General features: G+C 35.0%; 1 protein-coding gene across 1 annotated transcript; it reads left to right on the top strand.

Moving 5' to 3' along the window:
- Positions 1-11,155: 11,155 nt before the first annotated feature.
- Positions 11,156-14,620, top strand: LOC145043196 (mitogen-activated protein kinase homolog NTF3). The gene is made up of 3 exons (XM_078991771.1): positions 11,156-11,677; positions 12,039-12,465; positions 13,648-14,620. The coding sequence occupies exons 2-3, from the start codon at positions 12,043-12,045 to the stop codon at positions 14,344-14,346; spliced, it is 1,122 nt and encodes a 373-aa protein (XP_078847897.1). The 5' UTR covers positions 11,156-11,677; positions 12,039-12,042; the 3' UTR covers positions 14,347-14,620.
- Positions 14,621-14,889: the final 269 nt, after the last annotated feature.

Genomic DNA, 14,889 nt, shown 5'->3' with positions numbered 1-14,889 from the left:
AAGTTGAGTATTTATTTCCAAAAATGCGAAACTCCAGGGACAATATTTGAAATCTTCTGTTTTCTTCCCCAATTCGCATTCTACTGTGAAATACTTCGCATCTTCATTCTTACACCCTTCGCATCCCTTCGCATTAATCACCTTCGCATTTTCATTCTTACACCCTTCGCATCCCTTCGCATTAATCACTTTCGCATTTTCATTCTTACACCCTTCGCATCCCTTCGCATTAATCACTTTCGCATTTTCATTCTTACACCCTTCGCATCCTTTCGCATTTTCATTCTTACACCCTTCGCATCCCTTCGCATTAATCACTTTCGCATCCCTTCGCATTTTAACCTTCGCATTTTCATTCTTACACCCTTCGCATCTCTTCGCATTTTAACCTAATTAATCAAATGCGATTCACAAAATTTTTCATTCCAGATGCGAACACAGTTTAGTTCTTGAACTCTAAACTTGCGAAATCTTAATTTTCATATGTTGAACCCATATGCGAATATTAACCCAATTGACTTCAAATTGATTCATAGATGCGAACACTCGATTGTTTTACTTTCGCAAAATGAGCATCAACAACTCCACAATCGAGTTTTTAAATTCTTGCAACCAACAATTTCATAGTCCTTGACTTCGCGTTTTTCTTCACGAATCATCCCTCAATCATCAATCCAAATGCGAATCAAAAACTCATATGTTCTTGCTTTATCGATTCATCGACCTAATACACAAGGTTAGTTGAGCTGACCGGTTTGACTCGTTGACTTTATTTGACTTTGAATTGACCAGAATTTGACGGTTGTCACATCATCCCCCCGTTAAAGGGAATTTCGTCCCGAAATTTGCACTTCGAATGGGGATCCAGGAATTTAGAGGAAAGATGGGGATGACTTTTCGTAGTACCAGAATTTGATTATGGCGAGGAATAACTCGCCCGATGTCACATGATTACTACTATGCATGCTTTAATCGATGCTAGATTTATCATATAAAGAAATTCGGGATTTAAATGTCGATGTTAGAAACACGTACTGATATTTGCGGGCAGTTCCGGAGTGGTTTCTCCCTCGGTGATTGCAAACACCCTCCCGCCACCACCAGCATCTCTTGTTCTTGGGCATTCCCTTTTAAAGTGTCCCGTTTCTCCACACTCGTAACAGGTTGGGCTTGCTCCAGAGCCGGGTACCTGGCTGATAGGTCGTGCTGGTGCCTTACAGAAACGAGCAGTGTGCCCCTCTCTGTCGCAGTTTTTGCAATGCATCTTTCGGCAAGCCCCAGTGTGATGGAAGTTACACTTGTTGCATTTTGGAAGTGTTCCCTCATATGGTCTGGCAGACATTTGGGTGGCAGACCCCGAGGCTAGTGTCGAGGCATTTGTCATGACTGCTATTGTAATGGTAGGGGCGGCCTTAGGCTGTTGTCTTTTAGTGTATCCCTTTGATTGGTGGCGCTTTTTCATGTCCCCAAACTTTCTCTTCTTGTTCGTAGGTTCGTGACCTGAGGTATTTTTGTTGGTAGGTACCCATTGGTGTCCCTGATTGTTACCACAATTTGTATTGTTAGTACCGCTTCCACCCTTGTTGATGTTATTAGTATTGAAATGCACCATGACGGCTGCCACGGCTGCCGTGACTGTAGCTTGAAAAGTAGCAGCGTCTATCCGAAGTGTTGGCGCCTTGCTAGTTGGTTTGTTGCCTCTTGGTGAAGACATAGCTCTGTTTCATGACGAAAAACGACTTCGTTAGTGGAAATGATTGTCTTAAGTGCATCCTTACAATTTATATTTACGCATATAAATTTTTGCACATTACTGTACTATCCTTAGTGTTTCTACTAACGCTCCCGAGATGGAGTTATGGCAATGGGTAGGAGTGGGTTTCATACGGACGTTAAATCTTACTCCTCTTAGAATCATGTTTGTCCTAACAATCTTGGCTGAGGAAATTTTGAGGGGATCCGGTGCATTAGTGCTGGTATGATCGCACCCATAGGTCTATGAAGAAGAAACTTCTCAACTAATGTTTAAAGGGTGAGACGATAATGAGTTTATAGAATGGCTATATGTCGCGAGTTTTCTAACTAAGTTTATCTCATATCGATTTGTATCAAGGTTCGGTTGTTTAGGGTGTTCTGAAAACAATTTATAACGAGATTCTTTGTATAATAAACTCATGTATTTTAGTAGTTCTGTTTCCAAGTGAAACCTTATACTTGGCCCAAGCTAGGTCCTTATCACGACCTATTGATGTATGCTTAGTTATATAATTAAGGCTAGATAGTCCTTCGAGTCTGTTAGGTACGTCCTAAACCCATCTTGTTAATATGACTGTAGAAATCGTGGTTTCAGTGAAAATTTTGACCTCGATGCAGGTCTACTTCACATTTGTGCATGGGCGGGTTTTGATAATAGATAGTTTCCTCGATTAGTATGACCATTTAGTTTGTAGTGTCGTGATTTTTCTTACAATAGAGTAGCACCAACGCATACTTATGGAGCTAATTTACCAGGTCTGGTGTGCGGCATGAACTCTACTCACGATGATCCATCCCTTGTGATGCCTGGGACAAGGTCGATGCAATTTTCGTAGCTTTGTCAATCAACGCCTGGCTACAATCATCCTTTCTTTGAATGATGTGTGTCCTACCCTGTTACTCTCTTTCCTCTTCACGAGTGGCGATAAGGTCCTAAAAAGAGAGTTGGTCTCGGGAATAGTAGTATAATTCTGAGTCACCGGTACATGAGATGGTGGGGTTTATAGTAGCGCGCAGTTTTCTGAACTCAGATTGTAGTCTTCCTGTTTTGATCCATGATCATCGCGATCTGCCGGGTCCTTGCCGGGAGGGCTCTGTCCGTCGGTCCCCCGTGGTTGAGGTCATAGCACCCTCGTTGGTCTCCACATGGTGGTTGTTTTCATTGTTGTCGACATTCAACCCTCGATCACGATTGCCCAACGGTTCACGGTTTCGTTATAGTCAAAACGGTTCACAGAACCCTTGCTATGATGGAGGATTGATTACCTCCGGTCCCGTTGATGATTCTTCTCATAATCATTCACCATTCCTCGAGTTCGGATTAGGAAAGTAAGGATCGTCCGGTGAGTAGGATTTTTGCTATGTCGTATTTGCGAGAATAGAAGTGGAGGAGATAAGTACTATGCGTCTAACTCTATTATCAATTACTTATAGGGGGAAATCCTTATTAGTTACTTCTATAATGACCTAGTGCATTCTAATTACATATAACAAGATACGATAGACCTTTGAATAAGTGATCCCACTCTAAGTCCACATCCAAACAAGGAAAAGGAAGTAAAGTAATGACCACAAATTCTAAGTCTATAATTTCTAAGTTATATATAACCTTAAGGTATCCACCTAGGGACTATAGACCTACATTGAGGATCTATTTACTTTTCATATAAATTATGATATTACAAAATACTCCTATAGTATTTTAAACTCATGTTCCATTCTTATGTTCTCATTGTGGTAGTGTTGGTAAGTTTTTAGACTTGTTGCCACATCACAACCATTCTTGGGCATATGCTAATCACTCCTCGGACCAGCATAGTTGATCAGGCTATGCTATTCCCAAGACTGATCATACATCCCCAGGCTTAACTGTGATATCCAACAATCATTACTTTTGTTTTGCCCTAAAATGATGCTGACCTTAGTATGTATGCATGCATGTATACTTTTAACAAAAGTTATTTATTCTTAAAGGTATAGTGGTTTTGAAATCTTAAAATCAGAGACCTTAGTCCCAATGCATTTATAGTTTGTATATCTTATGTGGTTCGATATACTTAGTTCACTATAAACAATGCTCTGATACCAATCTGTCACACCCCCAAACCAAGGATGGCGGAAACGTCTGGGGGTGGAGGACTTCATGTACAGTATCACAACAACGTGTATAATAGTGCTCAAAGTAAAAACAACCACCATAAATATAATTGCAAAAGTCACACCAAAGTATATGTTTACATGTTTCAAAAGCAATTACATTATGATGACAAAATAATTTGTTGACGGTTTAGCGTCCCATCCTCAAAGCGATGAAGTTTTCCTGTTTCACTGATTTCCTGAGAATACAAGTAGTTTTAAAGAGTGTCAACACAAAGGTTGGTGAGTTCATAAGAGTTTTGTTTGAAGTAGAAACCGTTTTTCCTTGTAAAATCGATTTAGTTTGATTTCCAGAAAATCCAATATTTTCTTAGTTAAGTATGAATAGAAATAATCCTACATGATGCTGTAATGAACCCTAGAGTAATCCGTAGAGTTCCTCTATAATCGTCCAACATATAAAGTTATATAAGGCTTAACTTAGATAAAACGTTGAATATAGTGGGTCTGCCCTAGGTCCACAACCCAACGAGGAACAGGAGATGAGGCGGGCACCACCAATTCTAGGCCAATCAAGACTAAATTCTTATATGACTCAACATATACGCTCAGCGACTATAGTTGAAGTCTAACAATTTTAGAGGATGTGTAGTTTTAATATCATAATAGCTTTGTATAGAGACCCGGTACTTCGTATTTGTACCCATAGAGATAAAAGGTGATTTTAAATCGACATAAAACTCATTTAGGTTTTAAAAATAAAATCCCGTAAACTTATGGATTGTTCCCTATGTGAGCCGTTATAATCATACTATGACTATGTGAACCTGCCACGACGTTCTCAGTGTCGCGAAAAATAAAATGACATTTGTCACCCGTAGACCTGCAGGTCCAACTGTAGCTAGCAGAAAGGTGTGGGGTGTCAAACCCAATATAGATCTATATACAAGTATCACGTTCTCCCTCAAGGAGATTCTGATTATAACTACCAGGAATTATATCCCGCACTCGGACGTACGGGGAGATAGAGAGATAGAGAGAAAGAAAAGATAGAGAAACTCACAATATAGGATAACAAGTTTATTGTTCCCTATGTGAGCCGTTATAATCATACTATGACTATGTGAACCTGCCACGACGTTCTCAGTGTCGCGAAAAATGAAATGACATTTGTCACCCGTAGACCTGCAGGTCCAACTGTAGCTAGCAGCAAGGTGTGGGGTGTCAATCCCAATATAGATCTATATACAAGTATCACGTTCTCCCTCAAGGAGATTCTGATTATAACTACCAGGAATTATATCCCGCACTCGGACGTACGGGGAGAGATAGAGAAACTCACAATATAGGATAACAAGTTTACGTTAAATGTGTGTGAATATAAATATTTCTTGTATGAATGTACCCTTTTTGTACGAGTGCGTAGAGTGATGTATCATAAACTATACCTATTATAGTTTATCTAGAATGTATGTAATATGTATGAATCCTTCTATGGAAATGTATTAGTGTTGTGAATTTATCCAAACTATACTTTTTATAGTTAAATAATACGTGTTCCAAAATGAATGGGTAATATTTAATATGATTGTCTTAGTTTCAGTTCATAATGATAAACTACTAGGAAACACATTCAAACATTAAAACTTATGATTATACACTTTGCTCAACATAATACAAAGTGTTATGATATTTACATGTTGTTGGTAAAATTTAGCAATTCTGCCCTGTTTTGGAAAAATCATAGAAAAATCATACGAAGTCGAAAACTAGATCCGTAAATTCTGAGAGTTCACAAAATTTGTTTAGTTTGCTCATAAATTTTATCTCAATTTATAATGACTTCTAACTTGGGTGAAAAAGTCCAAGATCACAGACTGGTCCGGATTGTTGTTTGAAATGATAGGCAGTTTTGTAAAAATCACCATAAATTGTAGAAAAATCGTATGGAGATGTGCAAGTAGCCATTTTAAAGCTAAAAACTTGATCTATTTGCACCTTGTACAGTTTTGAAAACAAAAATAGTTAAGATGCCCAAAACAGTCCGTGAATGGAGTTGAACTTTTCTGATGAAGGCTGTTAGAAAAATTTAGATACGTTCTTAGTGTTTTAACTTGTATTCCCCCCCTGAAAACTTGAGAAAACATGAAAATGTAGGGGTATGAACTCACCTTGAGTGATTTCAGTAGATGATTGTTGAAGAATGGAAGTGTTTAATTCGAGAACACTTGGAGATGCCTTGAAGGTTTTCGAGAATCTAACATCATAGTTAGGGAGTTTGTGTAAGCAACCAAAGATTTGAGTAGAATGAAGTGAAATAATAATAGGGAGGATGAATTTTTACTTACTAAGTGTGGAAGAACACTTGAATCCAGCCTTGGATCTCGAAAATTTGAGTAGAAGAGTTTGAGAGAAAAAGTGATGTTTGTTACTTAGTGGAATGAGAGAAATGAGAGAAAATGAGGAGTGTGGTTGATTGTTCCAGCTCAAAAACGTGGGAGTGAGTGAAATTTGAGTGTAAGGGAACATTGAAGTGACATAGGTAAGGTGGGGAGGTATGGCTGGTCATAGAGTGGGTGTGGGGTGGTTGCTTGTGATCATACGTCTTTGGACTCAAAAGTCAAGAACAATGTCTTATAATAGTCTATATCCCATTTTTAGTTTAATTTTCTAAATATATGTGTGGTTGTCTATGTGTGTGCATCTCTTTAAAAATTCTGCAATTTCATCATTTTATGACCCCCATTTGCGAAGTTGAGTATTTATTTCCAAAAATGCGAAACTCCAGGGACAATATTTGAAATCTTCTGTTTTCTTCCCCAATTCGCATTCTACTGTGAAATACTTCGCATCTTCATTCTTACACCCTTCGCATCCCTTCGCATTAATCACCTTCGCATTTTCATTCTTACACCCTTCGCATCCCTTCGCATTAATCACTTTCGCATTTTCATTCTTACACCCTTCGCATCCCTTCGCATTAATCACTTTCGCATTTTCATTCTTACACCCTTCGCATCCTTTCGCATTTTCATTCTTACACCCTTCGCATCCCTTCGCATTAATCACTTTCGCATCCCTTCGCATTTTAACCTTCGCATTTTCATTCTTACACCCTTCGCATCTCTTCGCATTTTAACCTAATTAATCAAATGCGATTCACAAAATTTTTCATTCCAGATGCGAACACAGTTTAGTTCTTGAACTCTAAACTTGCGAAATCTTAATTTTCATATGTTGAACCCATATGCGAATATTAACCCAATTGACTTCAAATTGATTCATAGATGCGAACACTCGATTGTTTTACTTTCGCAAAATGAGCATCAACAACTCCACAATCGAGTTTTTAAATTCTTGCAACCAACAATTTCATAGTCCTTGACTTCGCGTTTTTCTTCACGAATCATCCCTCAATCATCAATCCAAATGCGAATCAAAAACTCATATGTTCTTGCTTTATCGATTCATCGACCTAATACACAAGGTTAGTTGAGCTGACCGGTTTGACTCGTTGACTTTATTTGACTTTGAATTGACCAGAATTTGACGGTTGTCACACGAGGCCTAAGGACAAGAATGCAGTAGGGTATGTTGAGTTATGTGTTATATGCTCTTTTGTACTATATGTGGTTAACGGGCGGGGCCCGGAGACATGCGGGGCCTAAAAGAAACATATTTGTATCTGAGCGGGGCTCGAAGCCAGGTGGGGCCTGGAGCGGTGGGGCCGTTGTAGCGGGCAGGGCCCGAGATAGGGGCGAGGCCCGAAATAGTGGGCGTGGCCCAGTATATGCTGTATGTGTTTGTGCAGGGTATGTGGTAGGCTGGGGAACTCATTAAGCTTCGTGCCTATGGTTTTCAGTTTTGGTTTTAGGTACATCCGGTAGCAGAGGGAAGAGCTCGGAGTGATCGCATGGCACACACCATTGATTAGTCAACCTAGGATGTTTGACTCTGATAATGAATTATGTTTTGGAATTAATACTCTGAATTTATGTTATGACTTATGATATGTTTTTATGAATATGGCTTTGATAATGATTTAAAGAAAATTTTTTGGTACAGATTTTTGGGATGTTACAATTTTCAACAGAGGAAATTTTCTATAGTTGTTTATTTCGTTATGGCCATTAACAAAAGTCAATGACAATAATTATCAAATGTTGGATTATACTTGTGTAGGCCCATCTTCACTCATTTTCAGTTATATGTTTTGTGTTTCTTGCGTCACACGTGAAAAATGATTGAAGGTACTCATATACGACGAGGGAGGTCATCTAACTAATACAACAAAAAGTTTTGTCTACAAAGTGGTCCTTCAATGATTATACATATTCAAGTGTTTCATTATTTTTTTTCCAGACATTTCAATGATACCAATAATGCCAAGTCTGTTTCTATTACTTTATCTTTTATATATATATAGTGTAAGCTTTTTTATACCTTTATATGTATATTTTTATATGTTTTGCGTGTTTTACGCGGGTCATAATCTAGTTCTATAAATATTAAAAACTAACTCTCTCCATCTATATATAACATACAGAAATACAATAAACTTCATTATACACGTATAAATACATATGAATACAACTGTATCATTTAAAAGAATACCATTATATAAGCTCCAAAATCTTTAGTGTATCCGATTAGAGCTCCAACATCCAAGTTGTATCCCTACTTGGACAATAATACCCAATAAGAGCATCTCCAACCCACTCCCATTTTACAACTTTTCTCCCATATCTTCCCCATTTCTCTCCAACCCTACCTCATTTATTCCCCTATTTTGAGGGGAAATGAGTAGTATAACATCATATTTGGTGTTATACTATTTATTTCCCCCCAAAATAGGGATGAACTTTAAGTTATTAGTTTTAGTCCCTCTTTTTATATATTTATACATTATTAGTTTATTTTATCTACTAATTATAATTTAAATATATTATTTAATACTTATAATATTGTATTATGTATCAAATTATATTAATTAATTATAAATATAATTTTTTTTGTTTATCAAATTCATATGAAAATTTAAATACATATTGAAATTTTAAAATACGATAACGTATTTTACAAAAGTTTATAATTATGTGTTATAAATATAATCTTATTTATTTAATAGTATTGTAATGAAAAAAAAATATAGATTATATATTTGTTAAAACCAAATTAGTAGAAGGGGTATAATTGACAATCTATATAAGTTGGAAAAATAGAATATACTAGGAATATACTTTTTAGGGGTAAAAATGGTGTAAAAAATGGAGTAGGGTTGAAGATGAAACACTGTTTATCCTATTTTTTACTTCATTTTTAGGAGAAAAAGTAAAAGTGGGTTGGAGATGGTTTAAACCCTCAACCTTTAGTGAAAGTTTCAAAATGATCAACTTCAGTCCCTAACAAACCTGTACTAACCAAATTAAGTCAGTAATATATCCATACTTGGGTGATTAAGATCATAAGGAAATATACATTATTTCTAACAAAAGAAAAATATTGAATTTTTTTGTTTTAAAAGATGAATATAAAACACAAAAATATCACCTCACATTTAATATACGTCTTATCTTCTTTCATATTTTCATGAAATTATAAACTTTTATATTACGTCACCACCGCTAGCTTTAACATATCACCACGTAACGAAATATATATATATTATTATTCGGAAACAGTTGCACGTCCACATAATAGTCGTGTGTTTGCATGACCCAAAATGATTTTCTACAATATAATTAGATAACAAAACTTAAATTCTGTATAATATAACGCCTACAAGTTTTGTTTAATGATTGATATATTGATAGCACTTCCTACTTGTATGTTTATATGCTCATACTTAATTTGTAGCTTATTAGATTATGAGGTTTCTAATTTGATTTATTCATAATTATGTTTTATTATTATTTTGATTTACATTTAATATTTGCCTCTTTTACATGTTAACGATGCACATCCCACATGTCATTTATAAGATACAACTATTTTATCTCATTTGGGGTCATGACTATCAATATTTATCCCTCATATCTCAATTCCAATGATATTTCTAAGGTAAGTTGGTGTTTTTGTTCCCTCATATCCCAATTACAATGATATTTCTAGGGTATGTTGTTGTTTTTGTTGCATAAAGACTAATAAGGTATGTTAAACTTTAGTCTAGTAGTATCCATAGTTGTTTGGTGATTAAGATTGTAAGAAAATATACATTATTTTTAACAAAAAAATTTGAATAATTTTTGTTTTAAATTGTTGAATAAAAAAACACAAGTGCAAATGTCACCTCACATTCAATATACGTCATATCTTCTATCATGAAATTATAAATTCTTATATTACGTCACCACCGCTAGCTTTAACATATCAAAACGTAACAAAATATATTTATTATTATTCGGAAACAGTTACATATCCACATAGTAGCTGTGTGTTTGCCTAAACCCAAAATGATTTTCTACAGTATTATTAGCATAACAAAACTTAAATTATGTATATATAACACCTATAGGTTTTGTTTTATATATTGATAATACTTCATGCTTGTATGTTTAAATGCTTATATTTTTTATACTTAAATTTTAGATTATGAGCTTTCTAATTTGATTTATTCATATTTATGTTTTATTATTCATTTTGATTTAATTTTTATATTTGCATCTTTTACATGTTAACGGTGCACACCCTAAATATTATTTATAAGACACGACTGTTTACTCTATTTTTGCCAATTCTATCAATGTTTACCCTACATACCCCGATTCCAATGAGATTTCTAAAGTATGTTGTTGTTTTTGTTGTATAAAGACATAAGGTATTTCCAACAATAAGTTTTTGAAAGTTTTAAGATTTTTTTTAACTTTCTTTGCTTTAAAAAGCTCAAATTAAAAAAAAAAAATGTACGCGTTTAAAAATTTTGTTTTAAACAACAAAAACTCAAAATTTATAAACTACAATTTCAAGATTTGTATCGAATATTTTTAACAATATAATTTTGTGAACCATACATCAAATCTACTTATAAACTAGATTCCTAATTTAAATACTTAATACAAATCTAATATCACTCATCTAGAATATATCTATAAATATATAAATATATTATAACTTTAAGCTTTAACCTTTCCGCTACCATTTTGATTTTTAGTTTTGAGCTTTAAATTACCAACTTTATTTCAATTTTACTTTTTCAAAAACATATTTATATGTATATAAAATAGTTGTAGCTAACTGTGAAGTTGGGATATTTTAAGTATCGGAAAAGAAAGACCGATCGATATTTATATGTTTTTATCTTTTTTATTTTCCTTTTATATATTTTTAGTCTCCACTCTCTCCATCACCCCTCTCTCTCTCCCCCGCCCTTCTTCTTCACTGGTCCATCCAGACACTGCCCATGCGGCCTCTGATCACATCCAGATAACGAATCACACTCTATTTTGCGTGTGTGTGTCTTTTCCACAGATCCAATAGATCTCTTCTTTTTCTTTCTTATCTTTCTTCTTCTTCTTACTCATGATAGATGCATTGAATTACAAGATCAGACCCTCCGATCACTTCCAATCAGTCAATTTAAGTGATATTATGATGCTGTAATGCTCGAATCGAATTGGGTTTTTGAATTGTAACAGTGAATCGCAGGAACAAGGCTCAATTTTGTTAGATAATAACCGTGACAAGTTCTTGATCTTCCTTCAAGTTGAATTGGGTATGAAATTGAAGACGAAAGCTCATGTTTTACTAGAATTCATCGAGCTTCTGTGTCTTGCGAAAATTGAATTGAAGAAATTGGGTTAAAGGTTAAGCTTTTCGTACAAAGGAGGTATGCTTTTAGGTTTTCAATTTTTGTTTTCCCTGAATTTATTGCTATTAAAGGTAATTTCTTTCATGATATTCATAGTTTTTTCAATACCCAAATCAGGAAATGTGCGTGCATCTCTTTAGGACTTCTTTTGGTTAATAGTTGTTGTACTTGATATGATTTAATTCTTGTTCTTGTTCTGAAAATCCTAATTATTTGTTACGAATGAATAAATCAATAAACATGGTCAACGACTTCAATCCTTAATGAATCAATAACCGATTTTTATGGGTTTTAAATATTTTTATCAATTTATCATTCATACCCTCTTAAAATCTCATTCTCACAATCTCACTATTGACTTTCTATGATCTTGATGAAGAAAAATGGCGACTCCAGTTGACCCACCAAATGGGATTAAATCCGAAGGGAAGCATTACTTTTCAATGTGGAAAGCGTTGTTTGAAATCGATACAAAATATGTTCCAATTAAGCCAATTGGTCGAGGTGCATATGGGATTGTTTGTTCTTCTGTGAATCGTGAAACCAATGAGAAAGTAGCAATAAAGAAGATACACAATGCCTTTGATAACCGAATTGATGCACTTAGAACTTTGCGTGAACTCAAACTTCTTCGACATCTTAGACACGAAAATGTTATTCGTTTGGTAGATGTTATGGTGCCCATTCAAAGGAGAAGTTTTAAAGATGTTTATTTGGTTTATGAGCTTATGGATACAGATTTGCATCAGATTATTAAATCATCTCAGGCACTTAGCAATGATCACTGCCAATACTTCCTCTTCCAGGTAATTGAATGATTGGTCCGCGTTATGTAGTTAGTCTTTTAATATGATATGACAGAACAAATTGTACTGTATCACATATATTTAATAAATTCTAGTCCTAGTTCAATATATTATATTAAACTAAGACTAGAATTTATTTTGGTAGGACAAAATTTGTATTTTTTTGTCCTATCTAATGGTGGGACATAGAGTACCACTTGATTTCTCATTTATGCAAAATGACTTGATATCCTCTTCATCTCATTAGCCCTAGAAACTTCTCTGGCCTTTCTAGTTTTGTTATGTTTTGTCCTGTGTGTGTATACAGTGGATAACGTTGAACAGGATAAGACTAGAATGGAGCCGTCATGTTTTTTATAGCTAATTTTGTGATGAGATGAGAATGATATTTACGTCTTTTAAACATACGAGAGAACGAGTCCATGTCTCACCTTGTTCGACGTTTTTAAGTAGGACAAAAAAAATACAATTTTTGTTAACAATACACTCTAATGTCCACCTTGTTCCATCTTTTTAGACAATTTTTTGTCTGATGATATAATTTCAATAAACTATAATGACCCACCTTTTTAGATGGGGAAATCTACAGAAAAATCTCAAACTTTTGAAAATGTTTCAATAAAGTTAAAACAAAAACTTTTCGACAGAAAAGTTTCGATTATTTAACATTTTGTCCATATCAACGAAAAAGTCATTTTTTAAATTTGAACAACAAATGACATATTATATAATTTTTTTTAAAATAATAAAGACTTTCCTTTTAAAAAAAATTAGAACTTGTTTAAAACTTTTCCTAAAAGTTTGATACTTTTCCGGAAATTTTCCTAAGTGTACGCTTAAATTGACACCTTAGAGATCACGATTTATCAAAAATCAAGCTATAATTTACTTCTAGTAACCAATTCATGCGGAAAAAAATATAATTTTAACCGATAAAATTAATTCAAAAACCAAATAGAGTGTTTATATATTAAAATAAAGTGTTTTTTTTTTCAAAAACCAAATAGAGTGTTTATATATTAAAATGAAGTGTTTTTTTTAGCAAAACTCCTTTTAGGCGAGACAAAAATTATGGTCAAATACACACCAAATGCACTCACCATCTGCTACATAAAAAATGGGATCTAAATATATATACAATTTTTAAATAATACAAAATTGTTTTTTTTTTTTTTTTCTCAGTTGTTGCGAGGCTTGAAGTATCTACACTCAGTCAACATCCTCCATCGCGACTTAAAGCCCGGAAACCTCCTCATAAACGCAAATTGCGACCTAAAAATATGCGATTTTGGGTTAGCACGTACAAACACCGGTAAAGACCAATTCATGACAGAATACGTAGTCACCCGTTGGTATCGAGCCCCAGAGCTTCTTCTCTGTTGCGACAACTACGACACCTCCATTGACGTATGGTCAGTCGGATGCATCTTCGCTGAACTTTTGGGCAGAAAACCCTTATTTCCAGGAACAGAGTGTTTAAACCAGTTGAAATTGATTGTCAACATACTCGGAAGTCAAAGAGAAGATAATATCGAGTTTATCGATAACCCTAAAGCGAGAAATTACATAAAGTCGCTTCCTTTTTCACCTGGGACTTCGTTTTCTCGACTTTATCCTCATGCGCATCCGTTAGCGATAGATCTATTGCAGAAGATGTTGGTTTTTGATCCTTCGAAGAGGATTAGTGTGGTGGATGCGCTTCGTCATCCTTATATGTCGCAACTTTATGATCCGAATACTGATCCTCAGGCTCAAGTTCCGGTGGATTTGGATATTGATGAGGATTGGGGGGAGGAGATGATAAGGGAGATGATGTGGAAGGAGATGATTCATTATCATCCTGAAGCTGTGGCTGCTGCTAATTCTGAGGTAATGTTGTAAGTTGTGGCTACGTATCTTAATCTTACACAGTTACAGTTGTTATGAGTTTAATAAACAGGGGAGATTGGGAGATGATGCATTTCTAGTTTATGTTGTTGAATGCCAAACAATCTCTGGTTATGTAAATAGATGTGTGTGTGTTTTTTTTTTCACTCCCACCCCATAAAGGAGATTAGAGAGTTGTTTGTGTTCTTGTTGAAACTCTTGGAACTTTGTTCTTGTTGTACATTAAGTTATATGATTATAGTAGAACTAAAAGGGTTGTTGTGTTGAAGTGAATGAGTGGTTTTGTTTTGTTAGGCCGTATGGTATACTAACCACGAGGCAGTTCGTGGTTGAGCTGGCCACGAACCACAGTCGTGCACACCGTCCCGTTGGTTCGTGGTAGCTCGTGCTCGTGGTCATTCGTGTTCCACACAACGGATGTAAAAACCCAATCAAATCGAATCCCCATTTTGACCGTTGCTGCTAGCCGTTGAATGGCTAATTTGGTTTAAAAAAAAAATTACCCACTTTATTTACCTATAAATACAACACCTTAAC

The sequence above is a fragment of the Lactuca saligna genome, chromosome 4 (assembly GCF_052625555.1).
Source record: "Lactuca saligna cultivar CGN05327 chromosome 4, ASM5262555v1, whole genome shotgun sequence".
Lineage (NCBI taxonomy): Eukaryota > Viridiplantae > Streptophyta > Magnoliopsida > Asterales > Asteraceae > Lactuca > Lactuca saligna.
Note: the sequence above shows the minus strand (reverse complement) of the source record. Positions and strands in the feature narration are given on the sequence as shown.